Source organism: Bubalus kerabau, chromosome 4 (assembly GCF_029407905.1).
Source record: "Bubalus kerabau isolate K-KA32 ecotype Philippines breed swamp buffalo chromosome 4, PCC_UOA_SB_1v2, whole genome shotgun sequence".
Lineage (NCBI taxonomy): Eukaryota > Metazoa > Chordata > Mammalia > Artiodactyla > Bovidae > Bubalus > Bubalus kerabau.
In genome coordinates, this window is record NC_073627.1 from 175,333,704 (window position 1) to 175,350,158 (window position 16,455).

At 50.3% G+C, this 16,455-nt stretch overlaps 1 protein-coding gene across 1 annotated transcript in view; it reads left to right on the forward strand.

Annotated features, from left to right (window-relative positions):
* The window catches only part of PAPPA (pappalysin 1), a 235,890-nt gene that overhangs the window by 163,247 nt on the left and 56,188 nt on the right, over positions 1-16,455 (forward strand). The window contains exons 14-15 of the mRNA XM_055579788.1: positions 8,117-8,285; positions 10,685-10,868. Coding sequence (XP_055435763.1) covers positions 8,117-8,285; positions 10,685-10,868 — 353 coding nt within the window. The remainder of the gene's footprint in view (positions 1-8,116; positions 8,286-10,684; positions 10,869-16,455) is intronic.

A 16,455-nucleotide genomic window follows, 5' to 3' on the forward strand; every position in this document is an offset into this window, starting at 1 on the left:
GCATTGTCCAAACTTCCGTGGTACCCTCTGGGTTTTCAGAACAGGAAGGGCTGGTCCAGAGTCACACAGCATCTCTGACGTTTGTTTAAAGATATGGGGGTCTCAGTGGGCTCCCCCAAAGCAAGACCCTCTGAAGGGCAGTTCAGCCCTGCCCTGTATACCTGGGAGAAGGACAGAAAGAGGAGTGGGAAGAGGGGACCCCAGCCTTTCCCACGCCCCTGCTACCAGAGGACACAAAAGGTGGTTGCAAAACCCACATTGTTTTGCACCCACTGTCTCTAGCTTCTGTTGTGCAAAGTCTGTCGCAATCCTTCAGAGGCAAAAGAGCTCCTTAAATATCATTCATTGTTGTATTTCACCCTGAGAGGGCTTTTTCATCCCTGCCTCTCCAGACTATAAAAATAAGTTAATTCTCAGAACCCAGGGAAACAATGTCGACGGAAAATGCAAATCCATCAGACCCTCTCTGCAACGCTTTCCCGTCCCTAACCAGCCACCAAGACCATCCCCGAGTTGACTGAGGCCAGTGCTGGCTTCTTTGAATCCTTCATTAGCAGTTCCTGTGTCCCAAGTAAACAGTAAAAAGTGTTTAACCTTGAAAACAAGTCCATCAATAAGTATGTGTTGAGTCCTTCGACCTCTCATGGAAACACACAGAGCTGGGGCAGGACGTTGCCCTGTCTCTGGCTGGTGGTGGGATGGGGAGCCCGACCCCTCTCTTCTCTGAGCCTGTCTCCCGACACGTGAAACGATAGCAGTGACGGATCTGTGTTCTGTGTGGTTCCTTCCACTTGGAACAGTCTGGGATTCCCAAGAGGTAGGAGCGGTGAGAGGGAAGAGGAGGGGACCCACGTTGATTTCATTATCTTATTTCATTATCTCACCTGTCTGGTGAGGTATGGACAGAGCGACTGAGCCAAGACTGTCCAGAGAGTGGGAGGTAGGATCTCACTTTGTCCACCCCTAAGAGCCACACTCTGCTCACCAGGACCAGGCTCATCCAGGAGAGAAGAGGGCTTCCCAGGGCTCCTCCCTTGTGCGCACTCATCAGTGAGACAGAGTGGAGCGATGGAGGCACAGCTCCCGGGGCCGGCTGGCTGGACCCTGAGCTCCCTGGGTCTAAGAGAGGCTGCTCCTCCTGAATGCCAGGGCTGTGGGGTGGGAGTGGGGCGGGGAGTCGGGGAGGACCGCAGCTGCTCCTGGGGCACTGAAGAGGGATTTACCCTAACAGACAGGACTGTGCAAATGTGCAAATGCATTAAAACAAACAAACCAGGAGGAAAGAAAAGAAAAATAAGCAACAAGTGCAAAAAGCCGCGGGATGTTTTTCTTCATTCTCAAAACAGCAAGGTAAATAGCATGCTTTTTTATAGCTCAGCTGCTCTAGTGGAAATGGCCCACTTGACTCTCAGCTGCTTCCCAGGTAGTAAAGTGTGGCCCCCACCCACCCCAACACACCCCTTCCTCTCCCCACTCAGAGTCCCACTCCCATCTCCTCCCCATCTGTTCTTCTGGCTTTCTCTCCTCCCTCCTGCTCCTCCATCTCTTCCCCTTTCTCGTCTCTCACCCTCTTTCCCCTCCTCCCTTTCTTTCTCTTCTCCTGAGGGCAGCATATATAGCTGGTGAGCTGCCATGGGAGAAACCTCATCACGGCAAAATCAGTCCAGACGTGTGTGTTCTGACCCAGATTCAAGGGTCTCTGTCCCCGTGCGGAACTTGGGAGTAAATTCAGAGACCCAGGAGAACAGGATCTGGTTCCAAAGGAGAGGTTCGGTGGTGGAATTCTAGCTGAGTTCCAGCTCTGCACCAAGAAGGGGAGGGGGAAGGGACGGGGGCCCTCGTGATGGTTGGGGGGAAGCTATGAGGCTTCTTCAGTGAGAAAAGGGACCATCAGGAGCTGAGGCTTCAGGGGTTGGACGCACACACACACACACATGCGCATGCCATTGTCCAGCCTATAGTTATACAGAGATTGAGCAGTTTAGTATAACATTCAGTGGGCCGTGTGTTTAGAAACTTGGCGTCTTCCCTTCCCTCCCCTCTTTCCTTCCCCCCTTCTTCCCCTCCCTCTCATGTTGCATTCTCTTCCTTTCTCTACCTTAAACTTTTCCCGCTTTTTCCATGTCAGAGCATCCAGAGAGAGGCAGCTCTGATTGACAGCTAGCCTTTAGAGGATCAACCTTCAGTTCAGTTCAGTTCAGTTGCTCAGTCATGTCTGACTCTTTGCGACCCCATGGACCGTAGCACACCAGACTTCCCTGTCCATCACCAACTCCCAGAGCTTACCCAAACTTGTGTCCATTGAGTCGGTGATGCCATCCAACCATCTCATCCTCTGTCATCCCCTTCTCCTCCTGCCTTTAGTCTTTCCCAGCATCAGGGTCTTTTCCAATGAGTCAGCTCTCCGCATCAGGTGGCCAAAGTATTGGAGTTTCAGCTTTAACATCAGTCCTACCAATGAACACCCAGGACTGATCTCCTTTAGGATGGACTGGTTGGATCTCCTTGCAGTCCAAGGGATTCTCAAGAGTCTTCTCCAACACCACAGTTCAAAAGCATCAATTCTTCGGTACTCAGCTTTCTTTATAGTCCAACTCTCACATCCATACATGACCACTGGAAAAACCATAGCCTTGACTAGACGGACCTTTGTTGACAAAGTAATGTCTCAGCTTTTTAATATGCTGTCTATCTTGGTCATAACTTTCCTTCAAAGGGGACAATAAATTCTTCATGTGACTAGACTCACTCCTTGCAGCCAGAGTGAACTTAGTCTGGTAGTTATTGATAGTGGTGGCATCAGAGCGGGTGCCTACAGGCTGGAACCAAGAGACCCTGGAGTCTGTGCCCTGACTGGGGGCTCTCTAGGAATCTGTCTGGAAGATTGGGAGTGCAGAAGGAAGCTTCTCACGGCCGGATGGCCGAGGCCTCAGGTTGCCGTCCCCAGGTCCACCCAGTGTCCCCACCCTCGAATGGATTAGCACCTTGCAGAACATCTGTTTGGAGCGGCTAGCCTGGGGGCTATGCCTGCAAATGGAACTTCTGCGCCTAAGCACGCGCCCGTCTCACCCATATGGATATGCCTGATTGTTCTCTAAGATGCTGTCCAACCACCGCCACCCGCCCCCCCAGCCCCGGCCTGCCTGTCAGAACCCCTGTTCCTCCATATCCTTGTCAAAACGTGGGATTATCAAAGTCTACTTGTTCCCCTTCCAGCGGGCTCTGAAATTATACATCTCCATGGTTTTGTCCACACCCTGACTTGACTCCTGGAAGCTAGGAGGCGTGAAGAGATTCTTTGGTTCCTTACCCTTATTTGAGGATGGAAAACCTAAGGTCCAGGCAGGGAAAGTAGTTTCCAAAGTTGCCCCAGTGGGTTAGGATGCAGAACCACACTGCATTGGAATCCAGGTCTTGGGACTTCCAGGGCAAAACTTTCCCCGCCCGCCACCACCGCCCCCCACCCCCAACCGCCATCATCAGAGGTATCAAAACAGCTGTCCCAGAGGCCCCAGCAACTTGTGGTTTTTTTGGCCCTTGTTTGACATGTTTTTAAATTACTTGTAACAGTTAGCTATCAAGAGAGTACAGAGTAAAGCCCAGAATCCTTTCCACTCTTTAACACGTCACAAGATTTGGAACATCGGGCCCACTCAGATCCCGGGACTGGAGACTCCCACTGGCCACCCCCCACTCAGCTCACCTGGCCATTCAGATGGTCGGCCAGACCCTGTAGCTGCTGACCCTGCCTCCCAATGCCGCACCCACCACACCACCGGCTCGTTTCTAGAATTCCAGGGAAGAAGAGCCTGTTGGGATCGCTTCCTGCAGTAGCCTCATTGCTGGGCAGAAAAACGAGTCCCACCTTGCTGACTCTTTCTCAGTCTCACTTCTCAAGTGATCCTGTGGCACTCGTGCCGAGAGCATTTTCCCCTTCGTCTTCCAGTGTGCGCGTGCTGTCTTTTTGGGTGTCCCCAGCCGAGCCGCTCAGAATGATTTATAAAGCAGCTGCCTGTTTACTGCGCCCACTGCCCCCTGGCATAATTGCAGCTAAGTAACCACAGGAGTTAAGCCATGCGTCAAGGGGAAGCCAGGAGCGGAGCCCTCACCAGGCCTTTGACCTCTGGCCTCCTCTCTCCCAGTTGAGGGGTACACAGGTATCCCACGTTATGTACAATCGGGGGCCCTTTCAGTTGACTGTGGGGGGTGACAATTGGAGGACTGTCAGATCCCTTAAGGATCCGCCTCTGTATGGAACTTGTGTCTCTACATAAACAACTTACATAAGTATAAGAAGAAAAGACAGTTCATAAGTATCTGATTGTCTTTGCATAGGGCGGGGATGGTGCCTCGTGTCACCTTTGCCCAGGTGTGTGAATTTTATTGGTAAAATTACCTATATCCCTTCCCCCATTGGGATCAACCACTCTCCTCCCTTCTGAGAAGTGGCTTCTTTTTCCCCCTTCTTTTGTTATTTTATGACAGCCCATCGCTGGTATGAAATCCCTCCCCCGCTCCTTTTCTTTTTTAATGAAGGCAGAGGCTTTTGTTTTGTTTTCCTTGTTTTGATTTTTGTTTTTGTGTTTCAGAAATGACAGAGCTGTGTCAGGGAGTTATTTGGGAGGGGCCTCTGGGGGTGATGTTTATCATTTTGGGGCAATGTGTTCACACAGCCCTTTCCAGCTAACAGGACAATGAAGGGAAGAGCAGGGACTTAGGGTCAGAGAGGCAGATCCATGCCGGAATCCTGTCCACACCAGAGTCCTGTCCATGCCAAGTGCCTTTGGGCAAGTGATTTAAACTCGCTTAGTCTTAGTCTCTTCTTCTCACAAATGGGAATAATAACCCTACCTCATGGAATTACAATGAGGATGCGGATAAGATGATGTAGGTAAAACACAGCTGCCAATACCTGGGGCATAGTGCTTTCTCATCCCCTTTCTTTCCTGTCCTCAAGCCTATAAGCCAGGTGCAGATGAATGTCCTGAAATGCAGGGAGGCCGCATTCCCTAAAATACATTCCAGAGGACCCTAGTCCTAAGAAACGTGCCACAGGGAAAGGCTATCAGAGCTCGGGAAGTTATGCATGCATTAGTCCCTTCTGGAAACCCAGCATATGCGTTAGAATTCAAGGTTCTGAGAAGTCCTGCAATGGAGAAAGTTGACTGGTCATCAGCTCTCCCCATTTGAACAAAGACTTTTTTTGGTCAGGCAGCCCATGTGAATAGGGGATGTTTTCCTTCTGTAGTAGGAGGAGCCAGAGGAGAGGGACCCCCTTCTCGTGGTACATCATAGTTTCCCTAGCATTTCTCATGCACAGGCCTTTCTGTTCTGCAAACACACTGAGCTCCAACCTGTCCTGGACCTTTGCACATGCCCTTCGCTCTGCCTGGAATTCCCTCTGCTCCAAACCTTCACGTGGCTGATCCCCTTCGTTTCATCCGAGTCTCAGCTCAGGTGTCCCCAGAGGAGGCTTCCCCGACCCCTCTGTGCAGAGTGTCCCACCCACCCCTCCCCCAGGTGCTGCCCTCTGTAGATTCACCTGGGTTAGTGCCCCTACTGTATGCACTTTCCCATCTAAAACTGGCCTATTCATGACTTGCCTTTGGCACATGCCCTCCCTCCTCAAACCCAGAGTGTTTACAGTGGTGTCCGCCGCGCAGTGAGATCCCCAGGCAGGTGTCCTGAATAGATGACATGTCATCTTGTTTTGACAGTCTTGAGAGATGGGTCACTTTATGGCCTCCACTCAACAGAGGAGGAACCTGAGGCTCAGGTTGTTACATGACTTTCCAAGATCAAACAACTGACAAATGGTGAGCCTGGGCTGGAGCCCAGATCTGCCCACCTGCTAAGCTGTAGGTCCTTTCTGTTCGAGGAAATAAAGTTTTTTAGTTTCTCCTTTTCCTACGATGGAGAACCTTAATGTGCACAGAAGGAGGGAGAGCATTTTTTTTTTTTTTACCTTAATGGCCACACAGCGCAGAGAAGCCCAGAGCCCTTGTCTTTCAAAAAGGGTTCCCAGAGGCCCCCCCAGTCCGTCATCAGATGGGAGAGCGGGGGCCTCCTGGGTGTGCAGAGCGAGAATGGTCAAACTGTAAGGCAAAGGTCAGAAGACCCGCTTAGAGGCTGGTAGCTTATGGACTTAAATCTATTTAAATTGGAACCATGTGGCTGTTTCCCCCAGCTCTTACACAACATGAACAGATGCATTGTTTGGTGTCAAAGACCTCATGTTGACTCCACAGCTAGTCTTCCGGGTGGCGCAGTGCAGAGGCTGTCAGAGCAGGAAAAAGGGCAGGGCATCAGAAAGTCTCAGCGAGTGTCGCTTCATCCGAGCTCATCCTGCGCTTGTAAAGGGGAGGCGGGTATATGGAAGCTACGAAGCGTACATCAGTGTGGGTCTGAGACCTGAACCGAACACTTGCCTTTGTCCCAGTATTTTAAAAGTGAGTTTGTTTGTGCTAAGTGCTGGAGATGTTTGTTCCTCACTCCTGCACTCAGTTATCCCACTTTTTCACCGCACTTTTGAGCAGGGGATACAGACCAGGAATGAATAACCGCATTCCTATAAAACCCTCAGTGTGGGGTGTCCTGAAACACCAAGCAAAAAGTTGAGAGTTCCTTCTTAAGTTGGTTTGACCCCCACCCCGCTCCACGTGTCCTCGATAGAAACAGGAAAACAAACACTTTAAGGCTCTGAATGGCAACCCCAGCTATCTGTATATGTCATACGCCAGGTGTTGGGGTAGACAGGGCCAGAGGGGCAGCATTAGAGAGAACTGCCTCCTAGCAACCTTCAAATTCAATATCCCGATGTTTGCAGAGCACTTAAGAGCTGTTGCAAGACACTGCCACCGTTTGTTCCTTGCTAGTTAGGAGACATCTGTTTCATCCCAGGCATTTTCCTTGGCAATGCAAAGTACTCCGAAATGAAACAGGCATTATCTCTACCCTCAGGGAAGTTCCAGTCCAGGTGTGGGGTGAGGTTAATAATGAGGACTTTGGAGTCACACATCTGGATTGGAACTTAAACAAGTAACTCGATATCGCTGCTCCCCGACTTTCCAACAGTAAAATGAGTAACACTTAGCTCATAGGTCGCTGCGAGGATGGGTGAGCTCATGTATATAAGCAATCAGTGAATGGTTGCTAATGTTATTAAGCGTCTGCGTGACGGTAATATAAGGGGAAAGATCATCTAAGCGTGGGGGTTTTCTGTTGTTTCCGTTTCCTGAAGGGTTAGCACGCATTCCGGCACATGGCAGGCACCCCAGACCTGTGATCAGTGCATGGAACAAGAGGCCAGGGCGTGAGAGAAAGGAGGGCCCAGTACTGCAAGGGAGCTTGCCTGGCGATACGAGAAAGCTTCCTGTAGACTCTTTCATGGAGCTCAGACTTGAACAAGTAAATTCCGATTGGGAGGAAGGTGGCAACAGCAGCCACAGTAAGATGCATGGCATGATCTCTGCACAACTTTATTAACCATTCTGAAGTCACTTTAGTTTATAAAAGACTTCCACCTTCAGGACCGCAGTTGAATCTTATGGAGCTATGGGTTAGCTGAATCTGGGAGTACACTACACTCAGAGAGGCGATGGACCTTGCCCAAAGTTAGACAGCTTGTAGGTAATAGAGCATAGATTTACCCATACCTTAGTGTCCTTATGTGCCAGGAATTCCACTCCATGCTTTGGCTCAACTATCTGATTTAATTCTCACAACGATCCCCGGAAGTGAGTGCTGTTATAAAATATGAAAAGGCTTTCATTCAGCTCAGTGCCTGGCAGATAAGAGATTCAACAAACTCTTGCTGTAATCATAATAATTCCCATTTTGCAGATGGAAAAATGGAGGTTCTACAGCATTTGAAGATTTGTAATTTGTAAGGTTTTTAAGATGCAGGATTTGGGCCCTGCTTTGTCTGTTTCCATAAACTGTGCTCTTAGTGATAAACTTTGGCCACTGCTCCTCCGGAGTCTTGTCCACTCTGTGTGTCTCCTGTGTCAGCCTCCTGAAATTTGGAGCGGAAGCCCGCTAGCCTTTGTCTTCCGGCTGGAGTGCGTCGGTCCTGCAAGAAAGCGCCCCCTCACCCTCTTGTTCCCTTTCTCCTCAGCTGTGTGCACTTCGCATGCGAGGCCGCGGACTGCCCAAAGCTGGCTGTGGAGAACGCTTCGCTCAACTGCTCCAGCAGTGACGGCTACCACGGAGCCCGGTGCGCTGTGCGCTGCCGGACAGGCTACGTGCTCCAGATACAGCGGGATGACGAGCTCATCAAAAGCCAGGTGTGTGTGGATGCCGGGCTCAGAGGCCCTCTCCAGCCCACGGAAGGCTGAGCGGCTGTTGCACCTGTCCTCTGCTGAATCCTCAGCATTTGAAGCACTGCTGCCGCATAGTAGGTGCTCAGTAAAGAGGCGTGGCTTGAGTGAAAGACCGCCTCAGTCTGGGATTTCTGAGACAATGGTTCCTGTGCAGAGTAGTGATTCATACCACAGGTACCAGCGTCCCCCGTGTAGGTTGAAAATCTGGAAAACCATGGGCTGAGCATGACTTTTGGACTGAAGCCCTCACAGTCAGAACCCTGCTACAATTGAGTGGGCTGGTTTCAGAAGAGGAGAGCCCCCTTCAATGCGATGCTCATTCATTCAAACCTCTGTGCACTGGGAACCAGATGCTGTACTGTGTGTGTGCTTAGCCGCTCAGTCATGTCCAACTCTTTGTGACTCCATGGACTGCAGCCTGCGAGGCTCCTCTTTCCATGGGGATTCTCCAGACAAGAATACTTCTTCCCTTCTCCAGGGGATCCTCCCAACCCGGGGATCGAGCTCAGGTCTCCCGCACTACAGGCAGATTCTTTACTGTCTGAGTCACCAGGTATGCTGTACTAGGTGCTAGAGAAAAAAGTCACTAAGATGAGCCTAGTTCCTCCTCTTAAGGAGCTTAGTGACTAGTGACCAGGAGCAGACCATGCGTGAGTAATGGCCGTACCGTGTGATAAACATTGTGAAGGGAAGTGCAGGGTGTTCTGGAAGCACAGGGACAGTCGAGGAAAGCTCCCTGGAAGAGGTGACATGAAAACTGAGAACCGGAGAGATAGGCAGAGGGTCGTGCATTGCAGGGAGGGAAGGAGGTAGGCTCTGGGCATGGACAGGAATATGTGGATGCCCGTTGGTGAGAAGGAGGGTGCCACAGACAGACGTTTGTTTTACTGAACTTCCCCAAGCAGTGAGGCTGAAGAGGCAAGCAAGGTGTGCTGGTCCACGGCCCTGCTAGCTTGGTCAGGGAGTGGGAGGGTCCTCTTTAGGGCAGCAGGGAGCTGTTGAAGGAAGTGACGTGGTCAGATCATGGGTGATGAAGGTCCTTCTAGCGGCCCACATGGGTGTGGCTTGGAGTCCAGCCACGGGGGAGCCTTGGGAAGAGGCTGAGTCCTGCTGGAGGATAGCGGCCTCGGGTGGACTTAGATGTGCTATAATGGTGCTTTCAGCCAATGTGGCTGTGCGGTCTCAGGTGGGTAACGGGGAGGAGCAGGGAATTGAGCCCTGAAATTTGGGGATTCCATGTGTAGCCTCTTGTGGGACCCTGCCAACAGACTCCCCCTTCATGCTCTGGGGGCAAGGGCACATTCCTTATTGCTGGGAATGCCTGTTTGCACAGAGCTTCTGGACTTGCAGAGTCCCACCGAGGAGCTCTGGGGCCCTCAGTTGCTTAGACACCTGCTTCCGTGTGTCAGACACAGCAGGTCTGAACTCCTGTGAAAGCAATTAAGCTGGCTTTGGCAGTGAGGGACCTTTCATCCCTCTGATGGGCACTGAAGAGGGGAACATTGTCCCATGCTTTTAAAATCCCAGCTCAACATCTGGCATCCCTGAACGCCTGGGATGTGGCAGCTTCCTCCTTGACTGGAGGCCCCCAGGGCTGGGCTGCCGTGGACGGACCCTGCCTTGGCCCTGCAGCCTGAACTTGCCCTCTTACCCCCAGCCGTGCTGTCTTCTAATTTGTGTCGAATCCCTGTCGACCCTTCCGTTTGCCTAGCCTCCTTCCTTCTTCATACCCACTTCTCCCAGATGTTGAAGCATCATATGTTGGAGCAGGGAGTGGCTCTTAGAGCAATGCTTGGCTTCAATGCCAAAAGGATAGCTCAGGTGAGGAAGGGGACTTGCCCATGATCTCACAGCGCCCAGAACCAAATCCTGTTCTCCCATCCCCCCAGGGTGATGCCCACTCTGTGCCAAGCACAATCGCCTCCGCTCCCCCAGGGCCAGGAAAAGATACAAACGTTAACATCCAGCATCCCACTCTTGTGCTGTGTTTCAGAGGCTATTTCATGAAAGAAGTCCTCTGGCCCTGAGAAGTCTGAGCCTTAAGATTCGCAGCAACACGATGGAAATAACTATCTGGGAGACTCTCCAGACAGCCGTGCGGAGCTGTGTCTTTGGGCTCAATTCCCACTTAGCCTTTGTCCAGCTATGAAACTTGGAGCTAGTCACTTAATGTTTCCGAGCCTCAGTTTCGGCAGCTGTAAAGTGGGAACTGAAGTACCTCTTTCAAACAGTTGCAGGGATCCCGAAAAGGGAGCTAAATGTCGAGCATGGATCTCCGAGTGCCGTAGCCCAGGGGAGAAGGGTTTTTCCCATGGGTGGGTTTCCGCCTGCCGCATCTCACAGTGCCCGCCTCCGTCTTCCAGACAGGACCCAGCGTCACGGTGACCTGCACGGAGGGCAAGTGGAACAAGCAGGTGGCGTGCGAGCCAGTGGACTGTGGCGTCCCGGATCAGCACCACGTCTACGCCGCCTCGTTCTCCTGCCTCGAGGGCACCACCTTTGGCAGCAAGTGCTCCTTCCAGTGCCGCCACCCAGCGCAGCTGAAAGGTACGAGACCCAGTGGCCGCTTCCAGATCCTCCTTCGGGGACTCAGCACCAGGGCTTGGACAGCGTGTTGTCTTTGCTTCTGATCCCTCCCACCTGTTCTATGCAACCCATCCATGCAAACTGCCTTGTGCAGCTGGGGAGAGAGTAGAGTGTGGACAAGCGTGGCATCTCTGCTGCTGCTGCTGTGTCGCTTCAGTCATGTCCAACTCTGTGTGACCCCATAGACGGCAGCCCATCAGGCTCCCTGTCCCTGGGATTCTCCAGGCAAGAGTACTGGAGTGGGGTGCCATTGCCTTCTCCAATGCATGAAAGTGAAAAGTGAAAGTGAAGTCGCTCAGTTGTGTCCGACTCTTAGCTACCCCATGGACTGCAGCTCACCAGGCTCCTCCGTCCATGGGATTTTCCAGGCAAGAGTACTGGAGTGGGGTGCCATTGCCTTCTCTGATGGTGTCTCGAAGATCTTCCAAATCTGGCAAAAGTGGAAAGAGAAAAGCAGGAAGGGAGGGAAAGTAGAAGGAAAGAGAAGATTCTAAGAAAATAGCATGTGGAACTGATGTGACTAGTTCATTGGGAAGGGTGAGAGTCCAGTAAGTCTAAGAGGAAAGTATTATTATTATTTTAATTTTCACAGAGGAGAAACTCAAGGTTCAGAGTTGAAAGAACTTGTCCAAGGCCATGCTTTTCCTGGAGGGCTCCACCACGGGGCCCAGGACCGTCTTTCTCCAAAGCCCACTGCTGCCCCTTAGGAAGGGCTAGCTCAAAGGGGACTCACTCTAGGAGGGAAGAGCTAGTGGGCACCTCCTGGGCCAGGTGCTGGGATATTCAGGCAAGAAGACATAGTCTGGCAGACTGGAGAAGAGGACTCATGTTGGAAATGAGTGAGAGGCTGACCTGGGTGACCCAGACTCTCAAGACCAAAAGGGTTCTTTCAGCTCGGCAGGAGTAACTGATTATTGGAAAGATGATGAAACTGAGGTCTAGTGATAGGAAGGTGGAAACTTGCACAGAATCACAGAGCAAGTTAGCAGCAGCATCAGAACGACAGTCTTGGCTTCTAGTTGAGTGTTAGGTTTGGACATTATACCCAGTTCTCAGAGGTGCCAGGACTTTCCTTTGCTTGGTTTATCAGAGGAAACATTGCCCCTACATCAGATAACCAAAATGATATCTCACTAAGTATGGGTCCTACCTTGGGATCCGTCATGCTATAGAGTGGGAATGAGCAGACTTCTGTGTGTTGTGTGGGGGTTTGGGGGGAGGTCTGTAAATTCCCTTCAACTTAGATGTCATATTGGAGAAGGAAATGGCAGCCCACTCCAGTGTTCTTGCCCAGAGAATTCCATGGACGGAGGAGCCTGGTAGGCTATAGTCCATGGGGTTGCAAAGAGTTGGACATGACTGAGCAACTTCAATTTCACTTTCACTTAGATGTCATATTACAAATTCATGAGTTCCAGGCATTTGGATGATTGGAGAGGGTTGATAGTGTCTCCAAGTTTTCAAGAAGATTTAGAACTTTGAAAGATTTCTACACATAGTAAGACTCAATAAAGTGTATAGACTGAGCAGCTGAATGAATCGATGAAAGTAAAACCACAAAAAATGTTTCTTTTAATAAATGAATGAAGGACCCAGATATCTCACTGAACTTCCCCAGAAGAGAAGCAGAAAACACTTCTGGGATACATCCTTTCCTATTGTTCAGCTGCTCAGTCGTGTCTGACTCTTTGTGACCCCATGGACTGCAGCACGCCAGGCTTCCCTGTCCATCACCAACTCCCGGAGCTTGCTCAGACTCACATCCATTGAGTTGGTGATGCTATCCAACCATCTCATCCTGCCTCCCCCTTCTTCTCTTGCCCTCAATCTTTCCCAGCACCAATGTCTTTTCCAATGAGTTGGCTCTTTGCATCAAGTAACCAAAGTCCCCTCATATTTTTAGCCAAGAAGATTTGAGTGTAAAAGTTATAGACATTTTATTTGAGCTGCCCTAGAGATTGAGATCTGAGAGAGATAAAGAGACAAGTGGAAATTGCAAACCCTCCACCTTATCTGAGCCTGTCCCTGGCCCCATCTGCTTAGACATGGGACTTATTAATAACTCCAGACTAGGACATCACACTTCCCCTCTGAGTCAGAGGTCCTTGGGAAAGGGAGGTGTATAAGGGAGGTGTATAAATCAGCATCGATTATTAGCCACAATGAGGGCGGCAATAGTAATCCTTAATCAGAGTGATTGTCCTTCATTGCTTCTTTGCTGACTATGGTGGAGGGGTGACCTCACTGTGGAGGTGTGACCCTAGAAGAACTGTCATTTTGATGGTGTTGATCCCCACTTTGCTCGTCCCTTGAGAATACAGGGCAGCACCTCTCCAGTGGCCACAGTGACCCACTAGGACCCGCTGCCATACCATGCCCTTGGTTCTCAGCATTGTCGGATGCTCAGATTCCAGGCCCAATGCTTTGGCTTGGGTCTGCTGCCAGCAAAGGCTAGGCAGAGGTCCTGGGCCTCTCTCTTGAACTTGTTAATAGTTCCTTGCTTCTTAAGCGAAAAGATAAAGTGAAAGTGTTAGTCGTTCAGTCATGTCCGACTCTTTGTGACTCCATGGACTATATAGCCTGCCAGGCTCTCTGCCCATGGAATTCTCCAGACAGGAATACTGGAGTGGATAGCCATTCCCTTTTCCAGGGGATCTTCCCAACCCAGGGACTGAACCTGCATCTCTAATGTCTCCTGCATTGGCAGGCTCTTTACCATCTGGGCCACCAGGGAAGGCCAAAGTGAAAGTGTTAGTCCCTCAGTCGTGTCCAACTCTTTGTGACCCCATGGACTGTAGCCTACCAGGCTCCTCTGTCCATGAAATTTTCCAGGCAAGAACACTAGATTGAGTTGCTATTCCCTTCTGCAGGGAATTTTCCCAACCCAGGGATTGAACCCGGGTCTCCTGCACTGCAGGAATATTCTTAACTAGGGGTGATCAAAACAAAATTTTCCCCCATTTCTTGTTTGGTTCCCTTTATGCCCTTTGTTTTTCCTTCCCCACAGCAAGATTTAAGCAAAAGGAGTGTGCGCTTTCATCAGACAGAGGGGGATTGAACTCTTGGTTCTGCCCCAGCTGTCTGGTCTCAGGAGATGAATTTCACACTGGGAGATGTTAGTAGATCCTAGAAGAGCAATTTCACATCCTTGAGCCTCAGTACTCTCATTCATAAAACGGGCATAAAAGCGTCCACATTGAAGGGTCATAGTGAGGATTAAAAGAGATGGTATGAATAAAATTGCCAAAACCAGAGTAAGTACTTAGTAAATACTCATCTCCAAGAGGCACTCTTGTGAGAATTAGGCAGTGGCTGCCCTCTTGGCCCCTGACCTCTTTATCCCATGGAGGCCTTAGTCCTGGGACCTGTGGAGACTTGCTCCATCCTCTGCATTCCACTCAGGACCTAGAGGTTAATGTGCTTGGACCAGAAGCTTCCACCCAGGAGAAGCACTGAGTGTGGCCCCAAGACCAGTGTAACGCGGGTGTGAACAGCACCGCAAACACACCAGTCCCTTAGAATCTGGGCAAACTTTTCTCGAATATCCTGACTTCCCCTTAAGTTCTGAGCCTTCATCAAGATGTCCACAAGATACCCTGCAAGCCCACAGCTCTGCAATCATTCCTGCCAGGGCCCTTTATCACATGAGTACTAACAGCACCCACTGCACCTACACACAGCATGAGGGGGAAAGTCCTCAAGTTTAAAAGAAAGGCCTCAGTCTCAGAATCATAAATGTTTAACTCAATGGCTAAAAATGCATCGTTGCATCCCTGACCTTGTCAATTTCAACTCAACTACGTGAGGTGCACTGGATGTTGATTCTGGAGATGGGCTTCTAAAGCAAGCGTGCCCTCATCCCACAAAGATCTCTCCAGGGACTTCCCTGGTGGTCCAGTGGCTTAGACTCTATGCTTCCACTGCAGGGGGTGTGGGTTTGGTCCCTGGTCAGGGAACTAAGATTCCATATGCCATGCAGCTCAGCCAAAAAAAAAAAAAAAGTCTTTCTAAGAGGCCCACTCTCTACTTCTATCGAAGGTCCGAGATTTAAACTCAGTCTAGTCACTGGTTTCCAGAAAATACACAATACCATGGAGCATTTTCTGATTCCTTAGACTCTACTGTACTGATGAGTGGAATGGCCATGTCCTTCAGTGTCCAGCGGTTAACCTTCCTGCCAGCCCCTCACTGTCTTCCTCGCCACTTACCCTCTCCCTCAGAGACCTGTCCTGATCTTTCTCCCTGTAGGATTTTCACATCCCCTCTCCTCTCTCAGGCAGAGACCCTTTCATCTTTCTCAGAAGCAGATAGCCAGACCTGAAGGATTCAGCTTTATCCTAAGGGTCTCATCAAGGCATCTTTCCCACAAAACCAGGGTCACTGCCAAAGAGGACTTCTTGTATCACTCCTAAGTGCAGGCTACTCTCCTCATCTTATCATCCTAGTGCTTTGGAGATGGCAGGGTCTAGAATGTCACTGGGTCCCAGCCCCCACTGTGTGTTAATGATAAGTGTTAGTTGCTCAGTCGTGTCTGACTCTTTGCCACCCCATGGACTATACTGTCCATGGAATTCTCCAGGCAAGAATACTGGAGTGGGTTGCCATTTCCTACTCCAGTAGTGGTTAATGGTAAACCACTACCCAATCCTTCCTGGGGACAGAGGAGCACCGTGGAAAAGAAAACTTGTTCAAGATCACACAGATGCTAATGACGAAGTCTTTAGATGTGAGCAGTGATAAGAGGAAGCAATAGATTTCTTTTCTCTCTTAGATAATTCTTCTGTCTCCCTCATCCCCCACCTCCACCTTCACTTCATTCTGAACAGTGCTCAAGTTTCAAAAGTCAAGCGTATTCTCACCTCAGGATTTTTAGCTACTGCTCCAGAATTCCTTTGACCTTTTCTGAACCGTGCCTCTCAACCTAGTTGCTGCTGTTCAGTCGCTAAGTCATGTCTGACTCTTTGCGAACCCATGAACTGCAGCACGCCAGGCTTCCCTGTCCTTCACTATCTCCTGGACTTTGCTCAAACTCATGTCCATTAATGGTGATACCATCCAACCATCTCATCCTCTCTTGCCCCCTCCTCCTTCTGCCCTCAATCTTTCCCAGCATCAAGGTCTTTTCCAGTGAGTCGGCTCTTTGCATCAAGTGGCCAAAGTATTGGAGCTTCTCCAGCCAGAGCTGGGAGAAGCCAGAAGTCATCATTTCATGTTGCCATGCAGAAACTGAGGTCCAAGAGAGGAAGAATTCATGCAAGGTCATGTATTCATTACCATGAGCACTGGGGCCAGAAAGTGACCCAGGGGTCCCGACCCAGAAGAGGTGCTCTCTTGCTAGGCGTGCCATTCCCAGCAATCTTGTGAAATCATCTGACTTGCACATTCCCAGCCCCTCTGTTATGGCAGGTGTCCAACATTCCAGGCTCTTTTCTGTCTCTTAGGACAGTATCCATTCGTTATCCCTTACTGTGACTGCATCTGAACACATTCTTCTTCTCCTCTGTGTCTAACATGTGGGGCCTTTCAGTAAAGAAATTTGGAAGTGAGA